The sequence below is a fragment of the Nomascus leucogenys genome, chromosome 19 (genome assembly GCF_006542625.1).
Source record: "Nomascus leucogenys isolate Asia chromosome 19, Asia_NLE_v1, whole genome shotgun sequence".
Taxonomy (NCBI): domain Eukaryota; kingdom Metazoa; phylum Chordata; class Mammalia; order Primates; family Hylobatidae; genus Nomascus; species Nomascus leucogenys.
This window is the reverse complement of record NC_044399.1, coordinates 35,989,886-36,004,592: the sequence shown is the minus strand read 5'-3', so window position 1 is coordinate 36,004,592 and position 14,707 is coordinate 35,989,886. Positions and strand designations below refer to the sequence as shown.

The window sequence follows — 14,707 nt, the reverse complement described above, 5'->3', positions numbered from 1 at the left end:
CGATCTCCTGACCTTGTGATCCGCCCTCCTCGGCCTCCCAAAGTGCTGGGATTACAGGAGTGAGCCACCGTGCCCGGCCCGATAGTTACTCTTCTGATGGATCTGCGCAAAGTAAATTGAAAGCCTTCTGGAAAGGAGTCGCCATTCTAGATGCCATTAAGAACATTCATGAGGAGGTCAAAATATCAACATTAACAGGAATTTGGAAGAAACTGATTTCAATCATCATGAATGACTTTGAGGGGTTAAAGTCTTCAGTGGAGAAAATAACTGCAGATGTGGCAGAACTAGAAAGAGAACTAGAATTAGAAGTGGAGCCTGAGCTGGGTGCAGTGGCTCATGCCTGTAATCCTGTAATCCCAGCGCTTTGGAAGGCCAAGGGGAGCAGATCACCTGAGGTCAGGAGTTTGAGACCAGCCCGGCCAACATAGTGAAACCCCAACTCTACTAAAAATACAAAAATTAGCTGGGCGTGGTGGTGCGCCCTTGTAATCCCCGCTACTCAGGAGGTTGAGGCAGGAGAATCACTTGAACCCAGGAGGCGAAGGCTGCAGTAAGCCAAGATTATGCCATTGCACTCCAGCCAGGGTGACAGAGCAAGAGTCTGTCTCAAAAAAAAAAAAAAAGGTTAGAAAGCAGAGCCTGAAGATGTGACCGAATTGTGCGGCAATCTTATGATAAAACGTGAACAGATGAGGAGTTGATTTTAACAGATAAGCAAAAGAAATGGTTTCTTGAGATGGATTCTACTGGTAAAGACACTGTAAACATTGTTGAAATGACAACAAAGGATTCAGAAGAGTGTATAAACTTAGTTGATAAAGCAGCAGAGGGGTCTGAGAGGATTGACTCCAATTTTGAAAGAAGCTCTACTGGGGGCTAAATGCTACCAAACAGCATCATATGGTACAGAGAAATCTCTCAAGGCCCCAGTTTTTCCTAAGTGAAGAGAATTTTAGAATCAATCTCATAGATTTGTTGGGAAGATGAAGTTATGTTTTAACTTACTTGTTTAGTAAGACATTTAGGAGAGGACGTGGCTCATAGTAAGTTCTCTGTGAGTATTAGCTATCATTATTCTTAACAAAATTAGTAAATTAGTAGATTGTTTGCTCTTTTTTACTTTATTTAGTAGTTTATTTCATTTATCTTCATTAAGGCTGTTGGCACAAAACTAGTTTGTTGATTTGGGCAATATAATTCTTTATGTTCATATTATACTTCCTAGATTTTGGAATATCTTATGTTTATGCTCTTTAATGTGCTAAGTGGCCCTGATGAAGACAGTCAGCCAAACCATTATATTGAAGAAGGAGGTATTAACCCAAGTTAACCCCCTTTTTTGTGACCTTGTGGCCACTTCACCAGATGCCTTTTGACATGTGTCTTGTCTATCTCCATTGTAAGATCTTGGCAGGTTAGTGCCATATCTTTGTAGCCAGTTTCTGACCCAGTACCCTCCAGGGGTGCTTCTATACATGTTTGTTAGAAGAGTAAGTGCATAGTTGATAATCATAGATTTCATCAGAATAGTGAGTTTATCTGGAAATTTATATCAATTTTATGCTTAGATTTACAATGTGTAGTTATTGAGAAACTAGTAGCAAAAAATACTTGACACTTAACTATGTGCCAGGTACTGATCCAGTCACTATCTATACAAACCCCTTTATTTGAACAAGTAGGTTTTATTATCCTTGCCAGTTTACAGATGAGAAAACTGGGGCATGGAGAAACTTGCCTTGTGTCGAATAACTAATAAGTGGTAGATTCAGCATTTAAATAGCCACATAGTCTGTCTTTCACTACCATCTTTGTAATTTTTGAAATTTTTAATAACAGGATTTGTATATGATATTTATGACTTTTTTTTTCTTTTCCTGAGATGGAGTCTAGCTTGTCACCCAGGCTGGAGTGCAGTGGTGCGATCTCGGCTCACTGCAACCTCCACCTCCCGGGTTCAAGCGATTCTCCTGCCTCAGCCTCCTGAGTAGCTGGGATTACAGGCACCCGCCACCATGCCCAGCTAATTTTTGTATTTTTTAGTAGAGACGGGGTTTCACTGTGTTGGGCAGGCTGGTCAAGAACTCCTGACCTCATGATCCATCTGCCTCAGCCTCCCAAAGTGCTGGGATTACAGGTGTGAGCCACCGTGCCCAGCTAAGTTTTGTATTTTTTAGTAGAGACAGGGTTTCACTGTATTGGCCAGGCTGGTCAAGAACTCCTGACCTCATGATCCACCTGCCTCGGCCTCCCAAAGTGCTGGGATTACAGGCGTGAGCCATGGCACCCGGCCAGTATTTATGACTTTTTAAAGCTCATTTGTTCCCTAATATATGCAATAACTTAGATTACCTAGTCCACTACTTTATAATGAAACCTTGACTTTGTAGCATGAACTTAGAAATTCTTTTGGAAATAAGTAGTTGGAAAAATACATGCAAATATTTATTTGAGTGCCTACTGTATACTTTATGCCAAGTGGATACAGTTGTCTGGAATTTGTTTTCCTACTTCTGCTGTAAAGCTGGCCCTTTTCCAAACTTTACCTATTCATTTCTCCCTAAAATGGCTTTGTTTCTTTCTTTCTTTCCAATGTGTGCTGCATAAAGGCAGACAATTTACAGATGAAAGGTGTATTTGGTATCTTAAGATTCTTGAATTCTATAGTAAGCTGAAATTTTAGTTAAAAAAGAAATAAACATTAAGATGTAAATATTTACTACCTACAGATACCAGAATTATATTTGCGTATCCTATCTCAACAAGTTGGTTCTAATTCTTAAGTTCTGAATAGATGATATTGACAACTTTGAGCTATTTAAAGTTCATTTCTTTATGCTGTCATTAAAACTGTTCCGACTCTAATTATCAGGTATCTCTGTGGAAAAAATAGATTTAAGCTAACAAAAGTAAGATAGAAATTATTTGTTTGCAGTTTTTTTGAGACAGAGTCTTGCTCTATGGCCCAGGCTGGAGTGCAGTGGCACGATGATTTTGGCTCACTGCAACCTACGCCTCCCGGGTTCAAGCAGTTCTTGTGCCTCAGCCTACCAAGTAGCTGGGACTACAGGCACACATTAGCATACCCAGCTAATTTTTGTATTTTTGGTAGAGACAGCGTTTTGCCATGTTGGCTAGGCTGGTCTTGAACTCCTGGCCTCAAGTGATCTGCCTGCATTGGCCTCCCAAAGTGCTGGGATTACCGGCGTGAGCCACCATGCCTGGTCATAAGATGTAAATTATATATATTGTACGTGAATGAAATTAAATTTATTTCAAAGTCCAGGCCAGCCACAGTGGCTCACATCTGTAATCTCAGCACTTTGGGAGGCCAAGGTGGGCAGATTACCTGAGGTCAGGAGTTCGAGATCACCCTGGCCAACATGGCGAAACCCCATCTCTACTAAAAATACAAAAATTAGTCAGGCATGGTGGCAGGTGCCTGTAATCCCAGCTATTTGGGAAGCCGAGGCAGGAGAATAGCTTGAACCCAGGAGGCGGAGGTTGCAGTGAGTTGAGATTACACTACTGCACTCCAGCCCAGGTGACAGAGCGAGACTGTCTTAAAAAAGAAAAAAATTAGAGTCCAGAATTTTCTCCAGATGCTTTCAAAAAGCTAGACATTCTGTATACTAAATGACTAAAAAGTTTATCTATAGATGTAGAAAAATTAATACAGGTTTTAAATGTGCATTTAGTAAATTCAGAATTTGAATTTTTCTTTTTATTTGCAGCTCAGATCGTCTGATAGAAGAGACAATAAGGTAGGAATAAGTTTTTGTTTTGCTTTGTTGGTTTTTGTTTGCACATAAATTTAATGAACAGTGTTACAGCTGTTTCAGAATTAAAGAAAAAACATTTTAATGAACAGATCAAAGTTCATTATCCTCCTTAAAGATGAAATTTTTACTGTGTCATTCTCTTACAAGAGACGTTTGACACCCAGAGTAACATTTCCATAGTTACTTTAATTAAGCTGTTTTACTTAGGTTAATTTTTCCAATTAATTTATACTTAATATTTTCAATCTCAGTCTTTTTATTCTCACTTTTTAAAGGGAAGCGATTTAAAGCATAATTTGATAAATAACTTTATCCCATTCATATAGACTTTGCTGTTATAGCACCTGCAGAAAATCTACCGCAGTAATAGTTCATAGTATCTGTAATAACATTGAACTAGTTTCTTGCTTAAGTTAAGGGACATTTATTTGTTGTTTTGAACTGCTTAGCTTTCTAGGTTTGATGAATTTGAAAATATCTATTTTATGACAGTAAAAAAGTACATTAACTAGGTCTCTGTGCTCTAGAATTCACCAGTGTGTAAAGCATTGGTTTTCAGGAAAGGTAAATCAAAGTACATGACAATAACAAACATTTGTATTTTTTTTTTTTTTTTTTAGATGGAGTTTCACTCTTGTTGCCCAGGCTGGAGTGCAGTGGTGCCATCTCGGCTCACTGCAAGCTCTGCCTCCTGGGTTCAAGTGATTCTCCTGCCTCAGCCTCCCGAGTAGCTGGGATTACAGGTGCCCGCCACCACGCCCGGCTAGTTTTTTGTAATTTTAGCAGTGACAGGGTTTCATCATGTTGGCCAGTCTGGTCCCGAACTCCTGACCTCAGGTGATCTGCCCACCTCGGCCTCCCAAAGTGCAGAGATTACAGGTGTGAGCCACTGCGCCCAGCCACATTTGTATTCTTACCATGGATATTGGGCTTGTGCTAAAAGTACTTTGCATGCATTATTTTATTTGATTTTCTCAATAACCCATTAGATAGACACAAATCATTAGGAACTATCTCCAAAACAAAAAAGGAATTAAGTAATTTGCCTGTGGTCACATGACTAGTAAATAGTATTAAGGATTCAGATCCTTCAGTCTTAGTCTAACTCTAGAAACAGAGCTCTATTGAAACCACTGCTATATTTACCACATTGTAGAAAGAATACAAGGTTTCGGGTCTGATTTGGTTTGGAACCTGCCTGTGCTGTTTATTAGATCTTAGATCTCTGTTCTTTAGACAATTTACTTTAACTTCTTGGAACTTTCATTTTCTTATCTGTTTAAAAATACAGTATTGATGATAATACTTATCTGTAAGACTGTTAAGGATAATGTGAGGAAAATGCCTGATCTAATACTAGATAATCTGTAAATGGTAGCTATATTATTAATACGAATCCTTTCTTTTTTAGCTTTTAATTTTGATATCATTTCAGATTTCAGAAAAATTTCAGTAGTGAAAAGAAGTCCTATATACCCTTTACCCAGCTTCTACAAAGTTTAACATACATTGATGCTCTTTACTCCTAAATATTTCCATGTTCATTTCCTAAATATCTGTTTCTTTTGTACGGCTTCATGGATTCTTTATTCAATGGATTAGAATATTTTCCATCATTAATCATCTTTAATACATTATAATCTTTTATAACAATAAGCCATGATTGTGTCTTGAATTTTTGTTTAAATTGTATGTGCTGAGCCTTCCACCTGAAGAAAGTTTTCACAGAATTGCCTAATGTTGACTGAAGTTTCTTCCTTGTAACTTTTTCCTTTTCATCAGCACATGAGATCTGATCACATTTTGTCAGGAATTCTTTACTTAAAGTTTCCCAATCATCCTTTTTCTTTTTTCCTTTATTTCCCTTTCTTTCTGCCTGCTCTTCTAGGGCCAGCCTGCCTTAATTAAGCTTTCACTTCAGAACTGGCCTATTTAAGGGCTGATAATATGAGTATAAAAACTTGGGGTACCTCATAGGACAAAAAAGAAATTAAAAGGAACAATTGAGAACCATTGAATTGCTACTATTGTTTCTATTATTTTGCTAGTTAAAAAACATGTTATTAGGTCATTTATTTCAGTATTTTCCCTTGTTTCAAAAGATGATAGGCATTACCAGAAAAGTTTCACTGAGTATAAAGCTAGTTATGATTTCTGATGAAGAATATAAAATTTGTGTCAAATAATATTTTTGCATATTCCATATGGAAAAATTTACCTTTTCCTTTTAGAGATACATTTTAAAACTATGTGAGCAACTGAATATAGATGTCAATAAGTTTGACATCAACATATTGAAAAGAATTAGCATTTTTAATATTTATAAATCCATTTCTAACCTTTAAATATATGACTTGCATTATCTGTTGTTGAAAAAAGCGTGACTGAGTTCAGTTCACAGAACAGGTAACAGGTAAGAAAGTGGAAGTTCCTGTAAGCATATCAATGATTTATCATTTTAAAAGCATTATATATTATTTAGAGCTTATATTTTGCTTCTAAGTATTTGACCCTTGAAATAACAGCCTAGATTTCATTCTGCTTGACTCTAAGTCATGAAATGAGAAAGTATTTCTAGATATACTTTGTGGTACTGGAAATCATGCATCTTCAACAAGTTAACATAATGTATGATGATGATATCTATTCCCCAAGGAATACAAAGTGCTTTGCAGAAATTATTTTTTAACCTCTGTCCACTTGTGAGTCAAAGTCTACAGGAAATGGTGATAGTTCCAGTTTAAAGAACAGAAGCAGGCCCAGCATTGTGGCTCATGCCTATAATCCTAACACTTTGGGAGGCTGAGGCGGGAGGACTGCTTGAGGCCAGAAACTCGAGTCAGCCGGAGCAATATAGTGAGACCCCATCTTTACAAAATTGTTTCTAAAAAGCCAGGCATGGTGGTGCACATCTGTAAGCCAACCACTTGGGAGGCTGAGGCAGGAGGAGCACTTGCACCCATGAGGTCAAGGCTGCCATGATGGTGCTACTGCAGCCCCACCTGCATGGCACAGTGAGGCCCTGTCTCAAAAACATAATAATATGTCATTCAAAGATTGATATATGGGCCAGTATAGGTTTGAAAGCTGTTACTTTATACAAGACCATAGTATCTACATGTAACACCTTGTGAACTTTTTTACAAAACAACCACATTTTCAATGTATCATATTTTGTCATAATCTCTCAAACTGAAAAATTATGAATAAGAACTAAATGATGCAAAAGAAGTTGTTTGTTAAGCTCTTCTTGTGTTCCCTTCATTTGGGGATCAAAAATTCAGTGTATTGCGTGGTTGACATTGCTCCCTCCTTCTGCTGTAATCTTGACTGGTGATTCTCTACACCTCCAACATTGTTCTGGTCCTAGATGTCCTTCCTCCATTATCCTAAAATAATTTCCTCTATTGGATTACCTACTTCTTGGGATTAGTGCCTTCCACTTTCTTACTTTATTCCCTTATTATGCTGAACCATGTCCTTAGTAACTTCCTGAGAAAGAACAGGAGGTAAATTGTTTTGGACTGCCCACATCCAAAAAGTTTTTATTCTGCTGATATTCTGGATTCATTATTTAATTTAACCAAGGTAGAATTCTGAGTTGGAAATAATTTTGAAATTTTTAAAGGCGTTGTTTCCAGTATTGCTTCTAAAGTCCAGGCTGGACACAGTGGCATGCGTCCTTTCCAGTCCAATGCTCTGGGCATTGAGTGAACTCTTAGAATCTGGAAACTCATCTTCAGTTCTTGGAAATTGTCTTACGTTCTTTACCATTTTTTTCCCTCTTCTTTCTCTGTTGTTTCATTCAAAAAAATATTAAAAAGGTTATGTGTTGGGCCTTCTGAATTGATCCTTTCTTACCTTTTCTCTGTTTCTGTTGATCTTTTTGTTTAACATTCTGGGAGATTTACTGAATTTCTCCTTCTAGTTCTTCTATTACATTTTTATATCAGCTCTTCATTTAATTTACATGAGCTCTTTCCTGAGAGACAGATACACACATTTATGTGTATGTTTTGTGGATGTAATAATCTTTCGTCTCTCTGAAAACATTAAATGTAATTTTATTTTAGAGTTTCTTGAGCTTCCTTTATTGCCCCTGTTTGCTCAGCCTCACTTTTCTGTTTGCTGGTGGTTTATTTGAACTCTGCCTTCCATGTTACCTCCTCACACATCTAGTGATTATTGGCTGTTACTTCATATTTAAGGGTGTGACTCCAAAAGAGGATGAGCTTCCAATCACTCATTGCTGTTACTCAGGCTGGAGTGCAGTGACATGATCATGGCTCACTGCAACCTTGACCTTCTGGGCTCAAGCAATCCTCCCACCTCAGCATTCTGAATAGCTGGTACTACTGGCACACACCACCATGCCCAGCTAATTTTTTTTTTTTTTTTTTTTTTTTGGTATTTTTCTGTAGACATGGCGTTTCTCCATGTTGTGAAAAGAATGTGTATTGGGAAGCTCATCCTGTGAGCATAGGGTGGTGACACTTGTTGAGTGTTAGGCCTCACCGTGCATGATCAGGCGGACCTGGCCGTTTCACTGGGGATTTCAAATTGCCAGACCTCTATATCTCTTCTCCTGAGCTAGGTCTTCTACTGGACTAGGGGCAGCCACCTAGCTGCATGCGTTAGGAAAGGCAATTTTGGGGTATGGCAACTGCTTGTGCAAATTTCTACAAATCTCCATTTTTAACCCTACTCCACAGTTCTGCCCTCAGAGAGACTGATCCCTTCCATTCTTGAGCGTTCCCGAGATCTGTGGAAAACTTTTTAAAATCATTGCTTGACTCATAATTTTATTGAGGTGCATCATAGTGGTGGATTTGGAGCTGCTAATGTGTTTTTTTGTTTGTTTTGGTTTTACTCAGTTACATTTCTTTATTCTGAAATGTCATTTCAAAAGACCAGACCATAATACTTCCACATGAACAGATATTTTTCTAGAATAGGCCTAAAAGTATTGGGAAGATGGGATTGTCAGCATTAGAACACATAGGAAATCAGGACCCAGGAAGAACTGTAATATTCTCTAGGACCTTTTCATTTTCTAAATTTGCAGAGATACAGCCTGTGATTTCAGTTGAAAGTGATCCAAATCCTAGTATGTCCATGTTAATTGTGTGTGTAGCTTCAAATGTTATTTAACATTTCTTAATCAAGTGGAATTTTTCTAATGTTCTTTTCATTTTTCTTTTATTAGACACTTGTATATTATAAAAGTACAGTGTTCTTATTGTAACAACTTAAATAATACTAAAATGGATAAAGAAGAAGTCAGCTGGGTGCGGTGGCTCATGCCTGTAATCCCAGCACTTTGGGAGGCTGAGGCGGGCGGATCACGAGGTCAGGAGATCAAGACCATCCTGGCTAACATGGTGAAACCCCATCTCTACTAAAAATACAAAAAATTAGCTGGGTGTGGTGGCGGGCACCTGTAGTCCCAGCTACTCAGGAGGCTGAGGCAGGAGAATGGCGTGAACCCGGGAGGCAGAGGTTGCAGTGAACCGAGATTGCACCACTGCACTCCAGCCTGGGTGACAGAGCAAGAGTCCGTCTCAAAAAAAAAAAAAAGAAAAAGAAAAAGTCAATCTCCTGGTAGTACCCCTCCATTCTTAACCCCTGAAGCAACTTATGTTAACTGACAGTTGTGTTATCTTTCTGATAACCTTTTTCACTGTCATACAAACATCCCCAAAGATGTTTGTTTCTGTAATTATTAGAGGATTCATATTCTATACATTCTGTGGCTTGCATTAATCACTCAATATGTTATAAACATCCCTTCAAGTTGATAGAAATACTACTAACTGTTGGTTTTGTTTTGTTTGAGACCACGTCTTGTGTTGTCACCCAAGCTGGAGTGCAGTGGCGCGATCTCGGCTCACTGCAACCTCTGTCTCCTGGGCTTCGAGTGATTCTTCACCCTCAGCCTCCCAGTAGCTGGGGTTACAGGCGCTCACCACCACGCCTGGCTAATTTTTGTATTTTTAGTAGAGAAGAGGTTTCACCATGTTGGCCAGGCTGGTATTGAACTCCTTGGTCTCAAGTGATCCACCTGCCTCAGCTTCCCAAAGTGCTGGGATTACAGACGTGAGCCACCGCGCCTAGCCCTAACTCATTTTTTTAAATAACCAAATACTATGTAATCACTGCCTGTGATTTCAGTTGAAAGTGATCTAAATCCTAGCATGTCCATGTTAATTTTGTGTGTGTGTGTGTGTGTGTGTGTGTGTGTGTGTGTGTAGCTTCAGATGTTATTAACATTTCTTAATCACTCAGGTGGGATTTTTCTAATGTTCTTTTCATTTTTCTTTATTAGATATTTGTATATTATCAAAGTACATTTGTATATTATCACAATGTTCTTATTGCAACAACTTAAATAATGTAAAATGGGTAAAGGAAAAGTCAATCTCCTGGTAGTACCCCTCCATTCTTAACCTCTGAAGTAACTTGTGTTAAGTGACAGTTGTGTATCTTACTGAAACACAACTTTTTCACTGTCATACGAACATCCCCAAGGATGTTTGTTTCTGAAAATATTAGAGCATTCATATTCTGCACATTCTGTAGCTTGCTTTGATCACTCAGTGGTTATAAACATCCCTTCATGTTAATAGAAATAATACTAACTCATCCTTTTTAGCAACCAAATACTATTTCATAGTATGGTTATATCATAATCTACTATACCATTCAAATGTTACTTCCAGTTTTGGGGGATTTTTTTTTTTTTGGTCTTTTTGCTGCTGCTGTTCATTTTTTACTATTCCAAAAATGCTTCAATAAATATTCTTTTACAGATTGAATGTTGCTTATCCAAAATACTTGGGACCAGAAGTCTTGGGGATTTCTGATTTTCAGATTAGGGATGCTCAACCTGTATATACCTCCTTACACACTTTTGTTTCTCTTTTGCCATCTCAAATCTTGAAATTCAAGTTTTGATTCATGTGTCATTTGTTTAGAATACTCCCTCTAGCATTTCCCTTCAATAAGATACATGGTGGTTTACTCTGTGAGACCTTACCTGGCCAAAAATGTGTTCACTCAGCTCCCAGATAGGTCCAGCTATGAGAGCCTCTTAAGCAGTGGCATATCAGGCAGTGATTTATCCATCACTGGGCAAAGCCCAGCAGCTCTTCCCCTTAGGGGTATCACACCAGCTACAAGACTATCGGCTCTCTGCTTGTCATCTTTCTGGCTGCATGTAGCAGTCCTTTCCCAGCTGCAGTGCCTGGGAGCAGTTTCACTGCAACTCCTGTATATGCAGATCCATAGTCTTCCACTGTCTGGGTTCCTCAGGAAGCAAGGAAGCCCTAGGTCTTTGCCACAAGCTTGAAGAAAAATCTAAGCTTCCCTGTTGTCAGTTCCCTGCTTCTCTTTTCACTTGAGAGAGTATAGCCCTCCACCTGGCTTTCTTCCCTGGAGATCTCAAGGGAGCTTGGGGCCTCAGATGGACCCTCCCTAGTGTGTCTGCTTTTGTTCTTGTGCTACTCCGTGGAGGAAATGGACCAAAGGTCAAGTCAGGAATTTATACTGTCACCATCATCTTCCCCAAATCTCAATCTCTTGATTTTTTTTGAAAAAATAGGTATTTTCAAAATTGCTCAACAGCATTTCATTTTCTGTTGCTATTTATAATGTCAACATGCAAAGCACTCCTCTTGTGTGTTACATATCAAAGTGGATACTGACCCTGCCTTCTAGGGCTCTAATGTCCAGAGAGACAAGACTATGGGAAATGAATAATCGTGGAAGTGATAGCAAAATGATACTACCTTAGGGCCAAGCTTGGTGGCTCACACCTATAACTCCAGCACTTTGGGAGGCGGAGGTAGGAGGATGGCTTGAGCCCAGGAGTTTGAGACCAGCCTGGGCAACATAGGGAGACCCCATCTCTAGAAATAATTTAAAAACTAGAAAAAAAAATTAGCCAGGCATGATGGCACATGCCTGTAGTCCCAGCTACTCAGGAGCCTGAGGTGGGAGGATTGCTTGAGCCCAGGAAGTCAAGGCTGCAGTAGCCACAGTCACACCACTGGAATCCAGCCTGGGCGACAGAGCGGGACCCTGTCCCCCAACCCCCCAAAAAAGGATATTAACTCAGAGATCTTTTAAACAGGACATCAAGGCAGTCACATGGAAGAGATTGTGTTCTATAAAAAGTGACTTTTTCTTTTCTCTTAATCTTTTCTCTTTTTTTGAGACAGGGTCTTGCTCCATTATTCAGGCTAGAGTGCAGTGGCTCCATCACAGCTCACTGTAGCCTCCCCCTCCTGGTCTCAATTGATCCTCTCACCTCAGCCTCCCGAGTAGCTGGGACTACAGGCACACACGTCTAGCTAATTTTTTATTTTGGTGGAGATGGGATTTCGCCACATTGTCCAGGATGGTCTTGAACATTTGGGCTCAAGTGATCCTCCCACCTTGGTCTTCCAAATTTGGTGATGGGATTACAGACGTGAGCCACCACAGCCAGCTGTTTTAGCCACGTTTAATGAATCTGTGATCTTTGTCAGCCATCATGGAAACCCAGCATAATGTTGCACGCATGCCTAATTGGTTCTCAAGTAGAATTTTGGAACATAATCTCTTCATAAATTAAGGGCTGGTTGCGTATTCATATTTTATGATATTTTATATTTCTTTTCTGTTTTTATAATTATAATTCCCTTTCAACAGTTTTTCCTGATTAAAGATATTTTAGTAGCTGGCTTCTTTTTAAACTGTTTTTAAACTTTTTACAGTTTTTAAACTTTAAATTTTAAGAAGCTTTTGTAATATGTGATTTGTCTGTTTATGTCTTATTTTGTTTGTTATTTTGAAGCAAACAGGAAGTGGCTTACTGCCTTGTATAAAAAGATATCAGAGAACAGTGGAGTCATTTGGAAAAAGCACAGTGGTAAAGTGGCTTCGGAAGTGATTTTTTCCCCTTATTTTCTGGCACAGTGCTTTCTAAGACGATGCTGCTCACTGTAGTTTTCTTTCACTTTTAAGGGCGTGATGGTTCCAGGCAGGATAATCTTAAATGGTGATTTGTCATCTCTTTTTTCCCCTTGCAGCATTGCTATGGCAACAAAAGAAAATATGACTTCACAGAGAGGAATGTTGAAGTCAATTCACAGCAAAATGAACACCTTGGCCAGTATCCTTTTCGAATGTTTGCAGTGTGTGTTTTGAGGGTAGAGGGGAGAAGTGTCTGTGTGTGCTTTCATGGGGGGCAGGTTGCCATCATCAGTAGCAGTAGAGCCCATCAGTAATTGCATAATATGAATATACTGTGCATTCCTACTTTGTGAAAGTTTATGCTCTTTAGTACCATTCCTAAAAGACTGCACCTCAGAAGTTTCTTACTACTAGATGTAGAAAAAAAAAATTATAAATGTGAATTTAAAAATTATTCACCAATTTCTTCTACATTTTAGAAAGCTTTTACATTTGTGTTAGAACTCCACACTATACATTATTCTTACCTAAACATGATAAATTATATGCCTTTTCTTTTTTGTTTTTCCCATTTAGAGATAAGTCAGTGGCAGATGCTTGGGAGGGGGAAGGAAGGAGACAGCCACCCGTATGGATGAGCTGTAGCTACTGATGGAGTTTGTAACTCTATGCACAGGCTGAATTCTGGGATACATTTTCCACTTGTTTGTTGTAACCTCTACTTTAAAATGTTTCAGTTTTCCATTTTAAATTAGGATTATTAATACTTCCCAGAAACCCACTAGGGAACCAGAAAAGCCTGGCACTCTTGAATCATTTGATTCAGCGAACCTCTGAAAAGACAAGCCTTTGAGGCAAAAAGCCTTCCTCCCCAACTGCCAAAGGGGGAGGACCTAGAATTTTCAAAAGCTGAGTATCTTGTGGTCCTAGATAATTTGAGGTCACTTTTAGTTTGATATGTCTTTGCCTAAGGAAAAGACTATCCTGATATGTGCTGTTATTCTGCAGTCCGCTGTGAATGTTGTTGTTGCCTTGTCACCCTAAGTATAAAACCACGTGTCCAAAATCACATTTTAGATAGGGCTATAAAATTTACAGAGTGCGGTTATATACATTATCTCATTTTACTAAGCTATGAACTCGATTGCCAGCGAGAAAAGCTGATTAGTGAATATAAGAGTTTGTATTTAGTGAAACTTTTGAAACTTTGAAATAGAAGTGAGTCAGATAGCTAATGATTTAAAGCACTAAAGCCTTTCTCAATTGGTCATTAGAATTTACCACCACTCTTCTTTGTGACCTCTTCTCTACTACTCTGTAAGCATCTCTCCTGTAAGTTCTCGCTCTCTCTTTTTTTTTTTTTTTTTTTTTAAAGACAGAGTCTCACCCTGTTACCCATCCAGGCTGGAGTACAGTGGCACGATCTCAGCTCACTGCAACCTCCAACCTCTCAGGTTCATGCAATCCTCCCGCCTCAGCCTTCCAAGTAGCTGGGACTACAGACGTGTGCCACCACGCCCGGCTAATTTTTGTATATTTTGTAGAGACGGGGTTTCACCATGTTGCCCAAGCGAGTCTCAAACTCCTACGCTCAAGCAATCCTTCAGCCTTGGCCTCCCAAAGTGCTGGGATTATAGGTGTGAGCCTGCCCAGCCCTACACTAAGTTCTCTTAAGGCAAAGTAGTATACTGGAACCTAGCATAGCACCTCATACAAATTAGTCACATGGGAATTTTACAATTACTCCAAAAGAATGTGTTCAAAAAAAAAGAAAAAAATCAGACAAAATGGGTGTGGGTTAGACAGGGCTAAAGTTTAGTCCGCTTTCCTTCTGTATCTGCCTTCTGCTGCGAAGTAACTTTGAAAATGTTAATAATTCACCAGTGTCTGATTATGTAGACCCTAGAGTTGGTTCCCACGAATTGCCTGAATCCAAGGCGGGAAAGGATCAGGTATTTTCTTCAAAC

The 14,707-nt window shown here is 39.0% G+C and overlaps 1 protein-coding gene across 5 annotated transcripts in view; it reads left to right on the top strand.

The window, feature by feature from the left end:
• Positions 1-14,707, top strand: part of GOSR1 (golgi SNAP receptor complex member 1) — a 46,567-nt gene that overhangs the window by 29,477 nt on the left and 2,383 nt on the right. For 4 of the 5 annotated variants that reach the window (XM_012503555.2, XM_030799989.1, XM_012503556.2 and 1 more), the window contains exons 7-8: positions 3,738-3,767; positions 12,857-12,939. In XM_012503555.2, coding sequence (XP_012359009.1) covers positions 3,738-3,767; positions 12,857-12,939 — 113 coding nt within the window. The remainder of the gene's footprint in view (positions 1-3,737; positions 3,768-12,856; positions 12,940-14,707) is intronic. The other variant, XM_030799988.1, reaches the window with a different exon arrangement.